Below are 19,163 nucleotides of genomic sequence, written 5' to 3' on the forward strand. Positions count from 1 at the left end.
GCCGACACTCCCGATTTTCCCAGCATACTTGCCAACGCCCCCGATTTTCCCAGGAGACTTACGGATCTCAGTGCCTCTACTAGAAATCTCCCAGGGCAAAAATTCTACAAGTTTTACCCTGGTTACTAAATCAAAGGCGTGCCCTAATGGTACTACATTAATTGACCTCTAGAGCCTGTACAAATAATGTGCCAGCCCAGCCACATGATGTATGTTGCTTTTACTTACGCGCGTAGGAGACAGCAAGGCATACTTGGTCAACAGCCACACAGCTTACACTGACGGTGGCGTATAAAACAACTTTAACACTATTACGTTACAAATATGCGCCACACTGTGAACCCACACCAAAAAAGAATGACAAACACATTTCTGGAGAACATCTGCACTGTAACACAACATAAACACAACACAACAAATACCTAGAATCCCATGCAGCCCTAACTCTTCCGGTATACATTATACCCCCCCACACATCAACCCCCCCGCACCCCCCTCCGTGCGTCGGTTGAGCGGAAGAGTTAGGGCTGCATGGGATTCTGGGTATTTGTTGTGTTGTGTTTATGTTGTGTTACAGTGCAAATGTTCTCCAGAAATGTGTTTGTCATTCTTTTTTGGTGTGGGTTCACAGTGTGGCGCATATTTGTAACGTAACAGTGTTAAAGTTGTTTTATACGGTCACCGTCAGTGTAAGCTGTGTGGCTGTTGAACAAGTATGCCTTGCTGTCACTCACGTGTGCAAGTAGGAGCTGCATTCAACCAAGTGCCCCTGGCTGCAGCCCGCTAAAAGCAATGCCATCATGCCCTTTAATCCAGGGGTCTCCCGGAAAGATTGGGAGGGTTGGCAAGAATGACGCTGTCAAGCGCCATTCATTCAAAACTCGCGGCCCGCAATAACATTACATTTTCATATTAAGGTGCGGGCCGGGGTGTGTGTCTGAGACCCCTGGTTAACATAGCACAAAGCAAATTAAGCTTTGGATGCAGTGTTTTTTCATTTTAAATTTACAAAAAATTTTTGTGGCTCCCATTGTTATCTTTAATTTGTGAAACTTGTCAAAATGGCTCTTTGAGTGGTAAAGGTTGCCGACCCCTGTCCTAGTTCTATGCACAAATTCCCGTTTTTTTTCAGAAATTTCATGAGGAAGTCCGAAATACCAATTCAATTTCAAACCAACATCAACATTTTTCAACCGTTTTGAAAAATTCCAACACCAACACATTCATATCATGTAGGACAATTGTGTCGTTATCAATATTTTTAAAAACATCCCAGCTTTACCAAAATTCCCAAATGTCTAGGAAATTCCCATTCAAATGAAGGGACGTATACAATGCCCTAAATTCTCAAAATGTCTTATTATTTTTTTATTTATTTACCACTACCAGACTAACTTTTTTTTTCTTTTTTCCCCCGAATAATTTTGGAATTGTTTTAAATCGAGAATCGATTCGGAATCGGATCAATACCCCCAAAATTTGAATCACATGGAATTGTGTGGTGCCTAAAGATTCACAGCCTTACAACATATATAATAACATTTCCATATTTTTCACCATTATTAATTGTATTAAATAAAAGTTGCCTGTCGATCCGAGGAACTTAAAGGTTGCAAACCCTTCAACCCACTTTAACGTCCGAACCTGCTAACGTGACTGAGAAAATACAAGGCATTCCATTCGCATTTTCCTTTATTTCACCAGGTAAAAACTCTTTTACAAAAGTGACCTGGTCAAGAGGACATTAAAACAGGTTTTATAATACAATAAACAACAAAAACATTGATTTTCAGTGCAACTACCGGCATTGTTGGGAATCCTTCTGTAGAGTTTTTCCTTGCCTCCCCCGGGACATCACAAAAGACTTCAGGAACTCTAACTTCAGTGAGCAAGTAAACCTGGGAGTTGAACTTTGCTAGTAATGCCTGCGGAGCGACTCCAGGCTTATAGACACAACAACACCCACCTGGACAATGGGCATATGCACACACAACTCCACCCCCCCCCCCCCATTCCCCACCTTTACCACCGCTCGAACCCCTTAGGGGCGATGGACCGCTGAGCATGGTCCATCGCAAACAAATACGGCTTTGTTGACGCAAACATGCTATTAAACGTTTCGCACTCCTGCATGTGCTGGCTAGCATGTTAGCAACAATGCTAATGTGATTCACTTGACCACTTGACCAAACTGTCAGGGAAAACCCTGACAGTAGCCCCCCTTCCCATAACGGATACCAGACGTATCAAAAAATCCCCCCCACCCAAAAAAAAAAACAGTCCAAAGTCAAGGGAGGGTGGAGGGAGGACAGCAGCCTGCCACCGTAGCTCCCCTCCCCTCTGTTGAAAGTTTTGTGGATTCGTTGTGTAACATGTTTTTGTGTGCTATCAAGTTTTTTTCTAGGCCTCAATCTGGAACCCCCCTCCCCAAGAGCCTGTTCAACTTTTAAGGGGCACCGTAATTGGCAGACCCATTACCGTTCCTCTTCTGTCTCTCTGTACAATGTTTGTCTAATCTTGAACGGAATTGTCCTGAAAACCTGAATTGAGCAGAAAAGTCCACACAATATTTTTTTGTTCTTTGAGGGGAGGGTTGGTTTTGGGTAAGATTGGTCCGCTTGTTTTGGTCGGAGTATAGAAGAGTTTCTGTGAGTACTGTTATCTTTTTCCAGGGTCGTGCGGTGACTGGATTTCCGTGCAAACAGGAGCCATGACTAAGTGATTCTGTCCTTCCTAAAGTCCTACCTAGAATTGATTCAGAAATGTGTGATAGAGTCCAGTCGCTAAGGAATGACAACCTGCAAGAGGATGTTTTGGTCGGAGTATAGAAGAGTTTCTGTGAGTACTGTTATCTTTTTCCAGGGTCGTGCGGTGACTGGATTTTCGTGCAAACAGGAGCCATGACTAAGTGATTCTGTCCTTCCTAAAGTCCTACCTAGAATTGATTCAGAAATGTGTGATAGAGTCCAGCCGCTAAGGAATGACAACCTGCAAGAGGAGGCGCCGGCTGATGGAAACGCCAACGATATCAGGACGGACGGCGGCGGGAGAATGGGCGGTGGCAGCGCTCTGTCCGACCAGGACAAGGTGGTCATCTGGGGTACGGACTCCCCGTGTGACGACCCCGAGCTGGCAGAGTTCGAGATGCTGGAGTGTCAGGAGCTGGAGGCCTGCCTGGTGGAGGAGGGAGAGGATTTTGTCGGGCTACAGGAGCGCAACAATCCGCCGCCTTCGAGCAGCAGAACCGCAGAAGAACCGGCGACTGATCAGTCTGATGGTTTTGCTTCTGTGGACAACAAGGGAAAGACGTGCAAGACAGAAAATACCCCAAAAAGACGCGAGTCCTGCGTGGATCTGAATCTCAACTCCACTGTTTGCTCAAAGGATCCTGAAGCCAAAAAGGAGGAGGAGCACAACAGGAACAATAACCACTTAAATAAAGCTTTGAAAGGTGCTTCACCCGTCAAAAACACTAAAAGCAAGAAAAGCACACAAGCAGACGAGCCTTATGAAGGCAACGCTAGCCCTCGGAAAACCAAAGGATCTCCGCCCAAAGTTGTCAAGAAACAAGCATCCTGTGATACCTCCTTGAAAAAGCAGAACTCCTTTGAGAGAAGCTTGAAAAAGCCGCCCGTGTTTGAGTACACCTTCAAGAAGCAGCTCTCCTTTGATAACTCCGCAAAGAAGCCGCAGAGCTCCTTCGAGATCGCCTCGCGCTCCTCCAGCCTGGAGAGGAAGAAGCCGTGGGGGAGCCCCAGTCGCACGGCGACCCCGTCGTCATCGCCCAGGAAACAACCTCCTGCCTCTCCGGCCAAGGTGTCCAGTGTCCAAGCGGCCCTTCACGGCTCACCTCAAAGAAATTCAACGACAAAACCACCTAAGACACATAGGGGCAGTGGGATCCCCAAACCTGTAGCTCCTGTAGACATCAAGAGGTCCTCTCCTCCCACTAAGCCCAAAAATGTCCGTCCAAAAATCATCACCTGCATACGCAAGAATCCACACGGAACTGATCCCCCACTCTCCTATACTCCGGCTCATGCAGAGCCAAGGGTTGGACCTTCATATAAAGTCTCCTACAGCACCATATTTGACAAGTACAGGCAGGAGCTGTCTGGACATTGTCCTTCTGGGCTTAAACCTTCTAGTCATCATGAGGACACCCAATGTCCCCAAGAGGTAAGACCGTTTTCTTCAGACGTTAGTTTTTAGTTGGTAAGCCCTAAGGAAGACCCCTGGACTCACGTCCCCAAGTCTCTCAGCAGCACTACCTTCAAGATGGAGGCTATCACTCCCCCAGGGCGGCGAGGCCTCAGCTCGGGTTGTGTGCTGTCACCAGACAACCTGCAGCCAAAGCACGACTCCCACCGACAGGTCAAAGGGAGTCCACAGGTAAGATCCCGACAAGGTGTCTTCAAAGTCTTAGCTGGTGCTTTTTAGTCAACCACCACGATCTATCTGTCTTCAGGAGACCAAAAACGGTCGGCTCCAGAGCTCCCCTCAAGGAATCTACCCATCAAATCGGGACAAACTGGTCTCCGTTCCCCGGGCTTCTCCACGCTACCAAGTGCTCGAAACGCCGCCGTGGGTGTCGCCAGAAGTGTGTCGTCTTTGTCCGGCGGCCAGATTAACGACAACAATACCAGCCAGACTTCTCAGCGTGAGTTCTTGACCAACACACAACTGTCAACTGTCATCGGAAGAAAATATATTTTTGCAATGTCAGGAATTTAGAACTACCTTATTTTCCGCACCCACTAAACTTTAGAGAAAAAAAAGTAGTTTCCATATATTAGCCGCACTGGACTATAAGCCGCAGATATATACGTTGTAAATGTTTATTTACACACTTAATGCCTGGTTCACACCAACGGCGCTTGCCGCGCTTTAAAGCGGCAAGCAAAGCGCCGTCATTTTTGTCAATTTTTCCACGAATATCCCGATCTCCGAAGTAATGTTATGCTCTGATACGAATTAGTTGCCGCTTTGTTACCGTTCCTCACGATTTGATGCCGCTTTGATCCCGCTTTGATACGCTTTAAATCACGCTTTGATACGTTTTATTACGCTTTATTGAACTTTATTACGCTTTGATGCGATCCTGACGCTTTAAATCAGGCTCTGACACGATTATCAAGCGATTGTGCATTGTTACAACAAAAATAAGAAAAAAATGGGAAAAACCCAGTATACTAAGTTTTCCCCACATTTTTTTAGATTGATCTATTTATTTGATTTCTCTTTTTGTTTTATAATATACAGGATAAAACACATAATGTAATAAAAAGGAGAAATATGACAAACAAATAAGTAAAAAAAAAATGTGAAAAACTCAGTATACTGTTTTCCACACTTTTTTTATATTCATTTATTTTTTAAATTCCTCTTTTTTTTCCGTTATATTATGTTTATTATTTATTATTTATTATGTTTTATATCTTCATTTCTTTCATTTCTTTGTCATCTTAATAAATATCTATCTTTCATTTCTTATGCTAGTTGACAATAATAAAAGGCATTTCTTTTATTTTTTATATTCATTTATTATTTATTATGTTTTATATTCATTTATTTTTTCAATTTCTCTTTTTTTTCCCGTTATATTATGTTTATTATTTATTATGTTTTATATCTTCATTTATTTTATTTCTTTGTCATCTTAATAAATATCTATCTTTTATTTCTTATGCTAGTTGACAATAATAAAAGGCATTTCTTTTATTTTTTATATTCAATGTCACTAGTCAATATCACAGTCACTTCCTATTTGTAGTTGTAGACTGGGGTCCGCGCTTTCAACCAAGATCTGTTAAGCTTTCCTACGCTTTGAGTCAAGCTTTGCTGAGCTTTGTCAGGCTTTGATACGCTCTCGGCGCTTTATTCCATCCTTGACAGAGCGCGGAATTTTTTTAAACCGTTTAAAAAATTTTGGCGAACTTGCCGCATGTCCCGCTTTACTACAAGCTTTCCCACGATCCATTACGACCCTCACGCTTTAATCACGCTTTGTTACGCTTTAACGCATCTTTGCATGCCGCTTTGCATGCCGCTTTAAAGCGCCGTCAAAGCGCCGTTGGTGTGAACCTAGCATTAATAGTTTCCAAACGGTGTCTGTAACACGGCAGTAAAACGGATGATCAAACAAAACAGAAGTCATGGTCATGGACCAAATAGCTGCGGAAGCTAGCTCTCCAATCAGCTAAACAGACTCTAACTCCACCAATTTGTGAAAGTGAAACCATACCAAAATAATGCCATTGTAAGTTAATAATGCTAACACACTCGTAAATGTGTTAGCATCTCAGCTAATGCTAACGGCGCTAGCTTGAGCACAATACGGTAGCACGCGCAAATATGCATGAAAGCGAACCTGCAGACATCACACATGGGACGGTTTAGTAAGTAAAAGTAGTTTTAGTTATATTGTAAAACTTACAGTCATTGCTCGGAGTGATGAATGAAGAATCCACACGACTAGAAACGCTACGGTCGGCTGGAAGACGTAACGGCTCTTCTACTGCCGGTTGAAAGCACTAAATGGAAGGACACTGCAGTGAGCGAAAAGATGGCGCCACAGCACAAACAAGACACCTTGTCACTGTGTTTGCTTGGTTTAAAAAAAACAAAAATTTGTATTATGGCCGTCAGCAAAGAAAAATCCACAATTTAGCCACACCGTTTTATAAGCCGCAGAGTTCAAAGCGTGGGAAAAAGTAGTGACTTATATATATATTTTCAGTATGATTTGTATGGTAGTTAGATTTCCAGTGACTTGATATTAGAAAGCACTTTAATGTTACACACTTTAGGTTGAGGTGTCCCTATCAGCTAGTGCTAGCACTAAAGGTAATGTACATTTTAGCCAACAGCTAACGTCACATTGTTGCTAATATTTGATCATTCGGTCATACTTCATGATAGATCAACTTTTTATGCAAACTTTTTGGTACCGTTTCAACCGTAGCTAATATTGGTAGTAGCTAAGATAATCTTAGCTCCTCAGTAAAAGATGCTAACTTTAGCAAATATTAAACTATATAGCTAATTGAAAGCGCTAAATGGAAGTTAGATTTCCAGTTACTTGATATCAGAAAGCACTTTAATGTTACACACTTTAGGTCTTAGGTGTCTTTATCAGCTAGTGCTAGCACTAAAGGTAAAGCACATGTTAGCCAACAGCTAACGTCACACTGTTGCTAAAGATAATATTTGATAATTCGGTCATATTTCACAATAGATCAACTTTTTATGCAAACTTTTCGGTACCGTTACAACCGTAGCTAATATTGGTCGTAGCTAAGATAATCTTAGCTCCTCAGTAAAAGATGCTAACTTTAGCAAATATTAAACTATAGCTAATTGAAAGCACTAAATGGAAGTTAGCTTTCCAGTTACTGTACTTGATATCAGAAAGCGCTTTAATGTTACACACTTTAGGTCTTAGGTGTCTTTATCAGCTAGTGCTAGCACTAAAGGTAAAGCACATGTTAGCCAAGAGCTAACATCACACTGTTGCTAATATTTGATCATTCTTATTTCACGATAGATCAACTTTTTATGCAAGCTTTTCGGTACCGTTACAACCGTAGCTAATGTTGGTAGTAGTTAAGATCATTTTAGCTCCTCAGTAAAAGATGCTAACTTTAGCAAATATTAAACTATAGCTAATTTTAATAAGCTAACAGCTAGTGTTACACACTTTAGGTCGAGGTGTCCGTATCAGCTAGTGCTAGCACTAAAGGTAAAGCACATGTTAGCCAACAGCTAACGTCACACTGTTGCTAATGCTAATATTTGATCATTCGGTCATATTTTACGATGGATCAACTTTTTATGCAAACGTTTAGGTACCGTTAGAACCGTAGCTAATGTTGGTAGTAGCTAAGATAATCTTAGTTCCTCAGTAAAAGATGCTAACTATAGCAAATATCAAACTATATAGCTAATTGAAAGCGCTAAATGGAAGTTAGATTTCCAGTTACTTGATATCAGAAATCACTTTAATGTTACAAACTTTAGGTCGAGGTGTCCGTATCAGCTAGTGCTAGCACTAAAGGTTAAGCACATGTTAGCCAACAGGTAACGTCACACTGTTGTTAATATTTGATCATTCGGTCATATTTTACGATAGATCAACTTTTTATGCAAACTTTTAGGTACCGTTAGAACCGTAGCTAATGTTGGTAGTAGCTAAGATAATCTTAGCTCCTCAGTAAAAGATGCTAAGTTTAGCAAATATCAAACTTTATAGCTAATTGAAAGCACTAAATGGAAGTTAGATTTCCAGTTACTTGATATCAGAAATCACTTTAATGTTACAAACTTTAGGTCGAGGTGTCCGTATCAGCTAGTGCTAGCACTAAAGGTAAAGCACATGTTAGCCAACACCTAACGTCACACTGTTGCTAATGCTAATATTTGATCATTCGGTCATATTTCACGATAGATCAACTTTTTATGCAAACTTTTCGGTACCGTTACAACCGTAGCTAATATTGGTAGTAGCTAAGATAATCTTAGCTCCTTAGTAAAAGATGCTAACTTTAACAAATATTAAACTATAGCTAATTGAAAGCACTAAATGGAAGTTAGCTTTCCAGTTACTGTACTTGATATCAGAAAGCGCTTTAATGTTACACACTTTAGGTCTTAGGTGTCTTTATCAGCTAGTGCTAGCACTAAAGGTAAAGCACATGTTAGCCAAGAGCTACCATCACACTGTTGCTAATATTTGATCATTATTATTTCACGATAGATCAACTTTTTATGCAAGCTTTTCGGTACCGTTACAACCGTAGCTAATGTTGGTAGGAGTTAGAAAATTTTAGCTCCTCAGTAAAAGATGCTAACTTTAGCAAATATCAAACTATATAGCTAATTGAAAGCGCTAAATGGAAGTTAGATTTCCGGTTACTTGATATCAGAAAGCACTTTAATGTTACACACTTTAGGTCGAGGTGTCCGTATCAGCTAGTGCTAGCACTAAAGGTAAAGCACATGTTAGCCAACAGCTAACGTGACACTGTTGCTAATGCAAATATTTGATCATTCGGTCATATTTCACAATAGATCAACTTTTTATGCAAACTTTTCGGTACCGTTACAACCGTAGCTAATATTGGTCGTAGCTAAGATAATCTTAGCTCCTCAGTAAAAGATGCTAACTTTAGCAAATATTAAACTATATAGCTAATTGAAAGCGCTAAATGGAAGTTAGATTTCCAGTTACTTGATATCAGAATGCGCTTTAATGTTACACATTTTAGGTCTTAGGTGTCTTTATCAGCCAGTGCTAGCACTAAAGGTAAAGCACATGTTAGCCAACAGCTAACGTGACACTGTTGCTAATATTTGATAATTTGGTCATATTTCACGATAGATCCACTTTTTATGCAAACTTTTCGGTACTGTTTCAACCGTAGCTAATATTGGTAGTAGCTAAGATAATCTTAGCTCCTCAGTAAAAGATGCTAACTTTAGCAAATATCAAACTATATAGCTAATTGAAAGCGCTAAATGGAAGTTAGATTTCCAGTTACTTGATATTAGAAAGCACTTTACTGTTACACTCTTTAAGTCTTAGGTGTCTTTATCAGCTAGTGCTAGCTAAAGGTAATGCACATGTTAGCCAAGAGCTAACATCACACTGTTGCTAATATTTGATCATTCTTATTTTACGATAGATCAACTTTTTATGCAAACTTTTCGGTATCGTTACAACCGTAGCTAATGTTGGTAGTAGTTAAGATCATTTTAGCTCCTCAGTAAAAGATGCTATCTTTAGCAAATATTAAACTATAGCTAATTTTAATAAGCTAACAGCTAGTGTTAACATAAGATCATCTTAGCGCTAACGCTGATATTAGCCGATGTTTATTGTCATAGCGAAAATTGTTTTCAATGTAAGCTAATTCTCGTACTGTAGCTAACGTGGATATTAGCGATTAGCATCGAAAGAATCCTGCAACCTGTCCATATTAGAAATATATCCTCAAATCTTAGAAGTACAACAATATGCCATCGGTGTACTTATTGAGGAATTATTCATGCTTGTAAAAATGAAGCTTCATCTGAAACATAAAAGAAAAATGAAGTCCAATTATATGAAACAAAAAAAAAGGTCCCTTGTGGATTATTGCAGGAACAGCGTTAAGCATTTTTGACGTCTTTAATAATTTAGCAATTAGCTTTCGAATGTGTCTAATGAGGAATGTAACGATAACACACCACAAAAAGACTATTTTTAACCTTTTTTGTCATTCATATTGATGTATTTTGTCTTTTTAAATGATGTAAACAACATTGTCCCTAAGAGCAATAAGGTTCTTCTACTTAAGACGTCAGTTCATCCGAGAATTAAAGCCTTGGAGATTTTGTATGAATAATTGAGAGCTTTCAGTGTTTCGCTTTGTGGAGATTTTCAAAAGCATATTTCAGTGGGATGATCACAGCAGCTGCTTATTTATTAACATTTGAACATCTCCACCTTAGATGACATGAATAAAAGTACATTAGTTCCAATATCGTGAGAAAAAACAGCACCACAAAAAGGTTGCTATTGAGTTATTATGGGAAAAAATGTCCTATGACAACTTTAAAGGCCTACTGAAATGATTTTTTAAAATTTAAACGGGGACAGCAGATCCATTCTATGTGTCATACTTGATCATTTCGGGATATTGCCATATTTTTGCTGAAAGGATTTAGCATAGAACGACGACGGTAAAGATCGCAACTTTTGCTCGCTGATAAAAACAATTCTTGCCCCTACCGGAAGTAGCGTGACGTCGCAAGACAAAGGATTCCTCACAATTCCGCTTTGTTTACAATGGAGCGAGAGACATTCGGACCGAGAAAGCGACGATTACCCCATTAATTTCAGCGAGGATGAAAGATTCGTGGATGAGGAACGTAAGAGTGAAGGACTAGACTGCAGTGCAGGACGTATCTTTTTTCGCTCTGACCGTAACTTAGGTACAAGGGCTCATTGGATTCCACACTCTCTCCTTTTTCTATTGTGGATCACGGATTTGTATTTTAAACCACCTCGGATACTATATCCTCTTGAAAATGAGAGTCGAGAACGCGAAATGGACATTCACAGTGACTGAACATGTAAATACACGGTTAATAATTTTCAGCTTTGCGAAGCTAAAAACATAGAAGCTAACGTAATAGCAGGCTCAAATGCAGATAGAAACAAAACTAAAAAAAACCCTGACTGGAAGGATAGACAGAAGATCAACAATACTATTAAACCATGAACATGTAAATACATGGTTAATAATTTTCAGCTTGGCGAAGCTAAAAAAAATAGAAGCTAACTTAGCTATGGAGCTAACGTGATAGCATCAGTCTCAAATGCAGATAGAAACTAAATTAAAAAACCTGACTGGAAGGATAGACAGAAGATCAACAATACTATTAAACCATGAACATGTAAATACACGGTTAATAATTTTCAGCTTGGCGAAGCTAAAAAAATGGAAGCTAACTAACTTAGCTACGGAGCTAACGTGATAGCATCAGTCTCAAATGCAGATAGAAACTAAATTAAAAAAAACCTGACTGGAAGGATAGACAGAAGATCAACAATACTATTAAACCATGAACATGTAAATACACGGTTAATAATTTTCAGCTTGGCGAAGCTAAAAAAATGGAAGCTAACTAACTTAGCTACGGAGCTAACGTGATAGCATCAGTCTCAAATGCAGATAGAAACTAAATTAAAAAAACCTGACTGGAAGGATAAACAGAAGATCAACAATACTATTAAACCATGAACATGTAAATACACGGTTAATAATTTTCAGCTTGGCGAAGCTAAAAAAAATAGAAGCTAATTAGATGCGGCGGCGGCGGCGGGCGTTGTACGCTTTTGACGACACCCCGGCCGCCATCAGAGTCGGCAAGAAACATATATTTCCCCAAAGTTACGTACGTGACATGCACATATCGACACGCACGTACGGGCAAGCGATCAAATGTTTGGAAGCCAAAGCTGTACTCACCGTAGTGCGTCTGCTATCCTGCTCAAAACCCAACACAACCTCCTGGTGTTGGTGTTGCTGCAGCCAGCCGCTAATACACCGATCGCACCTACAACTTTCTTATTTGCAGTCTCCATTGTCCATTAAACAAATTGCAAAAGATTCACCAACACAGATGTCCAGAATACTGTGGAATTTTGTCGAAGAAAACAGAGGTATTTGAATTGGGTCCAAACACTTCCCTAGACCTCAAGACGTCACGCGCATACGTCATCATCCGTTTTCAAGCGGAAGTTTCCCGGGAAATTTAAAATGTCACTTTATAAGTTAACCCGGCCGTATTGGCATGTGTTGCAATGTTAAGATTTCATCACTAATATATAAACTATCAGACTGCGTGGTCGCTAGTAGTGGCTTTCAGTAGGTCTTTAATATCTAACTCGGGGTGTCCTAACTTTTTCCACTGAGTGCCTCACACTGAAAAATGATTTTTATATTTTCATTTTGATACCAATACAAAATATAGTGTAACCATTAGGGCTTCCCTCACTGTTGAAGGAACCAAAAGTGTCTCAGTCAACAAAATGTTAAAAATAAGTCATATATTTATTTATCTTTTTAACTTTAAATGCTTAAATACCTATATTTCAACTTCGGATTTATCCGTTGACATCAAGTTAAAATTGTTCATGTTTTATGCCCTTTTTTTTAAATCAAAGAAAACCTTGTTTTCATGGCAAAAAAACAAAATGTGCAATATTTTCTCTCCAAAAATGTTCAAAGTGGGAATATTTGATGTGACGTAATTGTAGCTTTAAATGTGTCAATAATTCTTAACAACATTGATTTTAGTTAATTATTATTTTTTGATCAATGACAAGTTAAAATTAAAAATACATCCTTACTAAAACAGTCTATGGCAGGGGTCACCAACCTTTTTGAAACCAAGAGCTACTTCTTGGGTAGTGATTAATGCGAACGGCTACCAGTTTGATACACACTTAAATAAATTGCCAGAAATAGCCAATTTGCTCAATTTACCTTTAACTCTAAGTTATTATTAATAATTAATGATATGTACACTTAATTGAACGGTTTAAAAGAGGAGAAAACACGAAAAAAAAGGACAATTAAATTTTGAAACATAGTTTATCTTCAATTTCGACTCTTTAAAATTCAAAATTCAACCAATAAAAAGAATAGAAAAACTAGCTAATTCGAATCGTTTTGAAAAAATAAAAAAATAATTTATGGAACATCATTAGTAATATTTCCTGATTAAGATTAATTTTAGAATTTTGATGACATGTTTTAAATAGGTTAAAATCCAATCTACACTTTGTTAGAATATATAACAAATTGGACCAAGCTATATTTCTAACAAAGACAAATCATTATTTCTTCTAGATTTTCCAGAACAAAAATTTTAAAAGAAATTCAAAAGATTTTGAAATAAGATTTACATTTGATTCTACAGATTTTCTAGATTTGCCAGAATATTTTTTTTGAATTTTAATTATAATAAGTTTGAAGAAATATTTCACAAATATTCTTCGTCGAAAAAACAGAAGCTTAAATGAAGAATTAAATTAAAATGTGTTTATTATTCTTTACAATAAAAACAATACATTTACTTGAACATTGATTTAAATTGTCAGGAAAGAAGAGGAAGGAATTTAAAAGGTAAAAAGGTATATGTGTTTAAAAATCCTAAAATCATTTTTAAGGTTGTATTTTTTCTCTAAAATTGTCTTTCTGAAAGTTATAAGAAGCAAAGTAAAACAAATTAATGAATTTATTTAAACAAGTGAAGACCAAGTCTTTAAAATATTTTCTTGGATTTTCAAATTCTATTTGAGTTTTGTCTCTCTTAGAATTAAAAATGTCGGGCAAAGCGAGACCAGCTTGCTAGTAAATAAATAAAATTTAAAAAATAGAGGCAGCTCACTGGTAAGTGCTGCTATTTGAGCTATTTTTAGAACAGGCCAGCGGGCGACTCATCTGGTCCTTACGGGCGACCTGGTGCCCGCGGGCACCGCGTTGGTGACGATATTATGATGATAGTATATATGATAGTATATATCTGTATCATGAATCAATTTAAGTGGACCCCGACTTAAACAAGTTGAAAAACTTATTCGGGAGTTACCATTTAGTGGTCAATTGTACGGAATATGTACTTCACTGTGCAACCTACTAATAAAAGTCTCAATCAATCAATCAAACCCATGGTCTATGGAAACTAAAAAGGCCCCACTCATAAAAGTGTTGAAAATAAGTCATATATCATCAATATAGTTTTACTTTCAACACTCAAATCTGTTGATCAACTTCTGATTGACATATTTGTTTGTCTTCTCGTGTTTTTTTTCTCCTTTTTGATCTTCCCAAAAAATTGTTGAAAGTGGAATATTTGATTTGAGGTAATTAGAGTTCAATAGGTCCGTAATCCATAACAACATTAATTCATTCATTATTATTTATTGAGCAATGACAGTTTTAAAGCAAACAAAAACAATAAACAGCCTGCATGGCAGCTTTGTGTTTATTATTGCAACTTTTTCTTGTTACATTTCACCTGTTTGCTCTTTTATTCCACTTTTTAAAAAAAATTGTAATATTATTTTTAAAATGTGCACTTTGGACACCCCTGATTTAACTAATAACATATTTGTATTTCTTTACGTTTCAGCTTTCTCTTGAGATTTTGCCTTTTTCCCCATCTAATTGCAACTTTGTCTGATATTATGTTACATGTATTATTGTAATAATATTATTATCGTAACACAACATTTTCTCTAATAAAATTATGACTACAGTATTTTCATGAAATCCCAGTGCTCAACTTTTAAACCAACTCTTTTTGTCTTAGTTGTATTAGTTTATGTTAAAAACTACTTTATTCACATATTCTCCATATCTGTTTCTGATAAAGTTATCTACAAAACCAGTGAAGTTGTCACGTTGTGTAAATGCTAAACAGAATACAATGATTTGCAAATCATTTTCAACTTGTTTTCAATTGAATAGACTGCAAAGACAAGATATTTAACGTTCGAACTGGAAAACTTTGTTATTTTTTGCAAATATTTGCTCATTTGGATTTTGAGGCATGCAACATGTTGCAAAAAAGCTGGCACAAGTGGCAAAAAAGACTGAGAAAGTTGAGGAATGTTAATCAAACACTTATTTGGAACATCCCACAGGTGAACAGGCTAATTGGGAACAGGTGGGTGCCATGATTGGGTATAAAAGTAGATTCCATGAAATGCTCAGTCATTCACAAACAAGGACGGGGCGAGGGTCACCACTTTGTCAAGAAATGCGTGAGCAAATTGTTGAACGGTTTAAGAACAACATTTCTCAACCAGCTATTGCAAGGAATTTAGGGATTTCACCATCTACGCTCCGTAATATCATCAAAAGGTTCAGAGAATCCGGAGAAATCACCGCACGTAAGCGATGATATTACGGACCTTCAATCCCTAAGGGTACTACATCAAAAAGCGACATCAGTGTGTTAAGGATATCACCACATGGGCTCGGGAACACTTCAGAAAACCACTGCCAGTAACTACAGTTGGTCGCTACCTTTGTTAGTGCAAGTTAAAACTCTACTATGCAAAGCCAAAGCCATTTATCAACAACACCCAGAAACACCGCCGGCTTCGCTGAGCCCGAGGTCATCTAAGATGGACTGATACAAAGTGGAAAAGCGTTCTGTGGTCTGACAAGTCCACATTTTAAATTGTTTTGGGGAACTGGGCGTCGTGTCCTCCGGACCAAAGAGGAAAAGAACCATCCGGATTGTTCTAGGAGCAAAGTGGAAAAGCCAGCATGTGTGATGGTATGGGGGTGTATTAGTGCCCCAGACATGGGTAACTTACACATCTGTGAAGGCACCATTAATGCTGAAAGGTACATACAGGTTTTGGAGCAACATATGTTGCCATCCAAGCAACGTTATCATGGACGCCCCTGCTTATTTCAGCAAGACAATGCCAAGCCACGTGTTACATCAACGTGGCTTCATAGTAAAAGAGTGCGGGTACTAGACTGGCCTGCCTGTAGTCCAGACCTGTCTCCCATTGAAAATGTGTGGCGCATTATGAAGCCTAAAATAGCACAAGGGAGACCCCCGGACTGTTGAACAACTTAAGCTGTACATCAAGCAAGAATGGGAAAGAATTCCACCTGAGAAGCTTCAAAAATGTGTCTCCTCAGTTCCCAAACCTTTACTGAGTGTTGTTAAAAGGAAAGGCCATGTAACACAGTGGTGAACATGCCCTTTCCCAACTATTTTGGCACGTGTTGCAGCCATGAAATTCTAAGTTAATTATTGTTTGCAAATGTGTGAACATGAAATATCTTGTCTTTGCAGTCTATTCAATTGAATATAAGTTGAAAAGGATTTGTTGTATTCTCTTTTTATTTACCATTTACACAACGTGACAATTTCACAGGTTTTGGCTTTTGTAATATTTTATTTATTTTTACATCAGTACAATTGGATTCTGTTGGAGCTGGGTGTTGTTGTTTTCGGTACTTCTACTAAAGGTGATCATCGTTTCCCTGCGAAACTACACCACTCAGTGGTCAGAGTTGGTATTACAAGGACTAACTGGCCTAATGAGACTGCAACGCTCCTTTTCAGGGGAATGAACCTCACTGGAAACATGAGAAAAAACGAGTTTATTAATGTAATTCTTCTGTGTATTCATCAAAACATGTTTACATCACAGCTTCTCGAAAAGAGACGAAAGACGCGGACAAGTCGTCGCCTAAAACGTGTGCGGGGCTTTCTCCCAAGTCTCAGTCCCCTGGTGAGTCTCAGTTTGCACGGCGTGTGCGTGCGAGCGTGTCATCATCATCATCATCCACCCTCGGTCTGCCCTTCACTAACTGTCGCCATAGCAACCGTCTCCAGTAGCTGCAATGCTGGGGAGTCAGCAGTCATCTCCCTTTCCTTTATTCAACCCGGTGAAAAGTCACGGAGGTTAAAGTCTCGTTTACTAGGCCAAGAAGGCAGCAATATAGAACAACAAAAACTGGAGCGGTCACACACTATAGTTAACAGCATAAATTACTTACAACATAAACATAAAAACATGCAATAGGTAAAAAATACAATGTGTCAATAAAAACAATTTAAAAACAAGTACAGTGCCCCCGAAAGGAACGACTACTCTGCCTGAAATCCCCCCAAAATGATGAGTTCAGGTAACCTCAGATTCTTTTGTATTTCATTCCATGACCATGGAGCAGCGAATCTAAAGGCTTTTTTTTTTTAAGGTCCTGTGACCTTAAACTGTAGTGACTGGAGCCATAAAAGAACATAAATAAGGGAGGAACCAGACCAAGAAGTGATTTATTAAAGGCCTACTGAAATGAAATGTTCTTATTTAAACGGGGATAGCCGATCCATTCTATGTGTCATTAGAGATGTCCGATAATATCGGTCTGCCGATATTATCGGCCGATAAATGCGTTAAAATGTAATATTGGAAATTATCGGTATCGGTTTTTTTATTATCAGTGTCGTTTTTTTTGTTTGTTTTTTTGTTGTTTTTTTTGTTTTTTTTATTAAATCCACATAAAAAACACAAGATACACTTACAATTAGTGCACCAACCCACCCCATTTACACTCATTCACACTCATTCACACAAAAGGGTTGTTTCTTTCTGTTATTAATATTCTGGTTCCTACATTATATATCAATATATATCAATACGGTCTGCAAGGGATACAGTCCGTAAGCACACATGATTGTGCGTGCTGCTGGTCCACTAATAGTACTAACCTTTAACAGTTAATTTTACAAATTTTCATTAATTACTAGTTTCTATGTAACTGTTTTTATATTGTTTTACTTTCTTTTTTATTCAAGAAAATGTTTTTAATTTATTTATCTTATTTTATTTGATTAATTTTTTTAAAAAGTACCTTATCTTCACCATACCTGGTTGTCCAAATTAGGCATAATAATGTGTTAATTCCACGACTGCATATATCGGTTGATATCGGTATCGGTAATTAAAGAGTTGGACAATATCGGCATATCGGATATCGGCAAAAAGCCATTATCGGACATCCCTATGTGTCATACTTGATCATTTCGCGGTATTGCCATATTTTTGCTGAAAGGATTTAGTAGAGAACATCGACGATAAAGTTCGCAACTTTTGCTCGCTGATAAAAAAAAAAGCCTTGCCTGTACCGGAAGTAGCGTGACGTCACAGGTTGTGGAGCTCCTCACATTTCCCCATTGTTTACACCAGCAGCGAAAGCGATTCGGACCGAGAAAGCGACGATTACCCCATTAATTTGAGCCAGGATGAAAGATTCGTGGATGAGGAACGTGAGAGTGAAGGACTAGAGTGCAGTGCAGGACGTATCTTTTTTTCGCTCTGACCGTAACTTAGGTACAAGCTGGCTCATTGGATTCCACACTTTCTCCTTTTTCTATTGTGGATCACGGATTTGTATTTTAAACCACCTCGGATACTATATACTCTTGAAAATGAGAGTCGAGAACGCGAAATGGACATTCACAGTGACTTTTATCTCCATGACAATACATCGGTGGAGCTAACGTGATAGCATCAGGCTTAAATGCAGATAGAAACAAAACAAATAAACCCCTGACTGGAAGGATAGACAGAAGATCAACAACACTACCAAACTCTGGACATGTAAATAAACGGTTAATGCTGTACCGCCTGGCGAAGCCTAGCTATGCTGTTGCTAACGACGCCATTGAAGCTAACTTAGCTACGGGACCTCGACGGAGCTATGCTAAAAACAGTAGCTATCCACCTACGCCAGCCCTCATCTGCTCATCAACACCCGTGCTCACCTGCGTTCCAGCGATCGACGGCGCGACGAAGGACTTCACCCGATCATCGATGCGGCTAGCATCGGATAGCGCGTCTGCTATCCAACTCAAAGTCCTCCTTGTTGTGTTGCTGCAGCCGGCCGCTAATACACCGCTTCCCACCTACAGCTTTTTTCTTTGCAGTCTTCATTGTTCATTAAACAAATTGCAAAAGATTCACCAACACAGATGTCCAGAATACTGTGGAATTTTGAGATGAAAACAGCTGTTTGTAGTGGGTTACAATGTGTCCCAATACTTCCGCTTCAACCATTGACGTCACGCGCATACGT

General features: G+C 38.8%; 1 protein-coding gene across 6 annotated transcripts in view; it reads left to right on the plus strand.

Annotated features, from left to right (window-relative positions):
- Positions 1-19,163, plus strand: part of mtus2b (microtubule associated tumor suppressor candidate 2b) — a 65,172-nt gene that overhangs the window by 3,980 nt on the left and 42,029 nt on the right. For 3 of the 6 annotated variants that reach the window (XR_009827502.1, XM_062060879.1, XM_062060881.1), the window contains exons 2-5: positions 2,673-4,179; positions 4,263-4,392; positions 4,469-4,660; positions 16,736-16,816. Coding sequence is in view for 5 of the 6 variants with exons in the window: in XM_062060879.1 (XP_061916863.1) it covers positions 2,953-4,179; positions 4,263-4,392; positions 4,469-4,660; positions 16,736-16,816 (1,630 nt within the window). In the remaining variant the exon portion in view is untranslated. The remainder of the gene's footprint in view (positions 1-2,672; positions 4,180-4,262; positions 4,393-4,468; positions 4,661-16,735; positions 16,817-19,163) is intronic. The other 3 variants (XM_062060880.1, XM_062060882.1, XM_062060883.1) reach the window with 3 other exon arrangements.

The sequence above is a fragment of the Entelurus aequoreus genome, linkage group LG10 (genome assembly GCF_033978785.1).
Source record: "Entelurus aequoreus isolate RoL-2023_Sb linkage group LG10, RoL_Eaeq_v1.1, whole genome shotgun sequence".
Classification (NCBI taxonomy): domain Eukaryota; kingdom Metazoa; phylum Chordata; class Actinopteri; order Syngnathiformes; family Syngnathidae; genus Entelurus; species Entelurus aequoreus.